This window comes from Patiria miniata, unplaced genomic scaffold (genome assembly GCF_015706575.1).
Source record: "Patiria miniata isolate m_02_andy unplaced genomic scaffold, ASM1570657v1 HiC_scaffold_20, whole genome shotgun sequence".
NCBI lineage: Eukaryota > Metazoa > Echinodermata > Asteroidea > Valvatida > Asterinidae > Patiria > Patiria miniata.
The window spans coordinates 13,075,735-13,079,393 of NW_024037059.1; the positions used below are offsets into that span (position 1 = coordinate 13,075,735).

Below are 3,659 nucleotides of genomic sequence, written 5' to 3' on the forward strand. Positions count from 1 at the left end.
TTGCCGCAATCTCGTCCGCAAGCTTGCTGCAGTCTAGTCTGCAAGCTTGCAGTTGTCTAGTCTGCAAGCTTGCAGTGCCTCATTTGCATTTTTGGAACCTCGCAAGCTTGCCTGCAAGCTTGCCGGCAAGCTTGCAGGCAAGCTTCATGAAATTTCTGTAAGGGAAAAATGACTTTGAGTGATTACAGCAAGTGTGCCAGTGGCACAACATGTGTTGTTGATGGGGCCTTATCAGCACTTGAGAAGGCATTGTGTAAAGCGCTCTGGAGAGTTGAGATTCTTGGAAAGCGTTTGCGTACCGTTGTAGTGCTGCATGTTCACTGCCAAGATTAAGACAGCCCTTGACACACTGATGAACCGAAGACATGAAGCAGGAATAGATGACAGCAATGCGTACCTGTTCAGTAATCAGCGAGGACTGGGACACATAAGGGGAACTGACACACTTCGAGAACATGCTTCAAAGTGCAAAGCTAAGAATCCTGAGTTCCTTCGTGCAACGAGACTTCGCAAACACATTGCTACAGTATCACAAGTAATGAATCTTCAGGAAAACGAGCTCGACCTGCTGGCGAGCTTCTTAGGTCATGATGTCAGAACCCATCGTGAGTTCTACCGCATGCCAGAGTCAACACTTCAAGTTGCCAAACTGTCAAAGGTCCTTCTCAAGATGGACAAAGGTGATGTGCAGGGACTAGCTGGAAAAAGACTGAAGGATGTTGAACTGGACCCTAGTGAAGGTATGATTTTTATATCACTACATGTACTAAAAAATTACAAGAGTTGATTCCATCCACTAGCAGGTATGACATTCTTCCAACTTAAGTTATATGTCAAATTTTTGCTGAGAGAAAACAGTTCTGATGGTGGAAACAAAATAAAAATTATAAATGTGTGTAAAATTAAAAAACACAAATTTATTTTTATTGTAATAATTTTTTGTTAGTACATGTGTATTTGTATTCAAATCAGAAAAAATTAAAATAAATAAAAAAGAGGGCCCACACCATGGAAAGTCATACCAATTAGTTAGTACTTTGAACACCATAACATTTTTCAATTTTTCTATTAACAATGCTGTTTTATTACTAATTGAAATGTTGGCAGCTTTCAGTGTTTAGTTATTACTTTGAACACCATAACATTTTCAATTTGTTTTATACCATGCCTGCTTTAACTGAACACAAACCAAGCTGGATTGCACCTCAAACTTACCTCTAAAAATGTGTGTGTATAGATTTTAATGTTTGAATTACAATGTATGTTTAAATGATTAAATTACAAAATTGGTCAGCAAAAAAATGAATGAAATATAAAGGAAACACAATAAAGGAAATTGTATGGAATGTGAAGGTTATCAAGACCGAGGTACAATATATACATGTTATTATACATACATATTTAAGGTTTTTTGTTTATGTGTTTGTTTTTCTTAGAATACGATACAGATGCGATGTCGGAATCGTCAGGTGATGAGAGAGATGATGAGCCTGAGGAACCCATGAGTCTGAATGAGGAAGCAAAAGGTTCGTACATTGGAATTTAGAATAAATCGGAAAGAGTTTCTCACTAGTTGGAGCCGCCATAATGTATGACACTTTTACAGCCGCTTTGCAAAACCTGTATTTAACAAGCTGTCAAGTATGGGACACTAAATATTGAAGACGGCATAATGTAGTCAAGTAATGTAGTATTTGACCACACCAAAGTCATTGGTACAACCAACAAGTACCTGAGACATGGTTTGTCAGTACAGCAAATGTCTTATGCAAACATCTTGATGGGTGAGGGTAGAGAAAGAAAAAACTTTTAAAAACTTTTTTCAACTTCATTACAGATGCAGATGGGACAAAGCTTGTTGTACAGCAGCAAACAAAGAGGCTATGGACTTGTGCTGAAAAAAAGCAGTTTTGAAACATCTGGGCATGTTCCTGAGGATGCGGAAGGTACCCGGGAAGGTACCCGGGAAGGGACCCATCACTGCATTGATGAAAGCCGAACCCCAGCTGTTCAAGAATCGTACTTGGAGAAACGTAAAAGACTTTGTGAGGAACCAGGTCCGAAAACAAGATCCAATGAGCTTTCTGCAGATCTGGTAAAATAAGAAAAATACAAAGATTTAAAGACAGAAGGCCCTTTGTTCTAAAATTGCACAGATTTGTCAACAAGAGATTACACATTTTCTTTGCATGTAATTTTTTTTAAGCAAACAAAAGTTGTAAAAGATTTATTTATTTGTTTATTTTAACAAAAGTAGTGATCATATAGAAGTTGAAAGGAAGTTAACATCAATTTCTGACGTCTTCTTCAGACCTGGTTCCTCACATCAATTTCTGACATCTACAGAAAAAGTACAAAAGAAGAATGTTTTGACATGTAAAGCTTACATGTTCGTTAGCATTAACACGCGTACTAGTCTTTCCAATGCCATTCTGCACAATTTTGCCGCACATGCCAATCATACGCACACGCATGTCCGACTTGATAGCGCAATCATGGCTGTGATTTGTCAAATGGGTGAACGCGCAAAGTTTGATTGATAGGCCGGATCTGTCCATTATAGCGACTTGCTTGCCATTAAGTAGAAACCTGAAATTTAATTTGTTGTTGAAACTAAAATTTAATTTCCATATGTTGTTTTCTTTTTTAAACAAAAGTAATGGTTTATATATACATGTAGAAGTTGAAAGGAAGTTAACATCAATTTCTGACATCTACAACAACAAAAAGTACGAAAGAAGAATGTTTGACATGTTTGACACTGCGTACACAAATTTAATTTGTCGGTGATACTTAAGTTTAAAGTTTCATTTTATTTATTTATTTTAACAAAAGTAGTGATCATAAAGAAGTTGAAAGGAAGTTAACTTCAATTTCTGACATCTACAGAAAAAAAAAGTACGAACGAAGAATGTTTGACACGTAAAGCTTAGATTTTTCTTTTATTTGTTTATTCAAACAAAATGAGTAATCTTTTAGAAATTCATAGTCAATTCTTAAGAGATGACATACATTCAGGAAGAGTGTAGATTGGTCCCAATCGTCACAGTACAATTTTGTAACTGGTGGGGGGGGGGGGGGGGCGCACAGCTTGCCAAAGCACATATCTAGTAGTTCTTGTCTTGGACATTTTGCCACATAATAACTTATCACAGAAAACTACTTCTAATAAGTAAAGTATTTTTGACTGTTATTTTCTAGTGTTCACTCATTACATATAATATTTGCATTGTGTAATCAATAGAACACATGGTTTATAAGAAGTGTATATTTAAGACTCGTGCACTATACAATTATAGCAATTTGCTTGTCATTTAGTTAAAATCTGAAATTTAATTTCTCGTTGAAATTAAAATTTTAATTTCCATTTCATTTATTTACTTTAACAATATCAGTGATCATATACATGTAGAAATTGAAGGGAAGTTTTTTCAATTTCTGAGGCCTACAGAGTTTCCAGTTTTATAATAAAGCTCAATTGTTCCTTTAAAGGGAAAATACAACATTTGCAAACATCAAAAAATAAAACTACCAAATCATTTTGAAATACCTTGCTGGACTGTTAGTGAATGACAGTGTAAAGCATCCTGTAAAATCATGGCACCTGGTATACTGTCATTTTCAAGAAAAGTGGTATTTTTGTATCAATTTCTAACGCT

The 3,659-nt window shown here is 35.7% G+C and overlaps 1 protein-coding gene across 1 annotated transcript; it reads left to right on the plus strand.

Moving 5' to 3' along the window:
- Window positions 1-313: 313 nt before the first annotated feature.
- LOC119727834 lies at window positions 314-1,914 on the plus strand. The gene is made up of 3 exons (XM_038199906.1): window positions 314-740; window positions 1,437-1,526; window positions 1,838-1,914. The coding sequence occupies exons 1-3, from the start codon at window positions 314-316 to the stop codon at window positions 1,912-1,914; spliced, it is 594 nt and encodes a 197-aa protein (XP_038055834.1).
- Window positions 1,915-3,659: the final 1,745 nt, after the last annotated feature.

Bases quoted from the DNA above. Each gene is read 5' to 3' on its own strand.
- LOC119727834 (XM_038199906.1), top strand. From the start codon at position 314: ATGTTCACTGCCAAGATTAAGACAGCCCTTGACACACTGATGAACCGA. The intron at 741-1,436 runs GTATGATTTTTA...TGTTTTTCTTAG, and splicing joins TGAACTGGACCCTAGTGAAG to AATACGATACAGATGCGATG. The intron at 1,527-1,837 runs GTTCGTACATTG...ACTTCATTACAG, and splicing joins TCTGAATGAGGAAGCAAAAG to ATGCAGATGGGACAAAGCTT.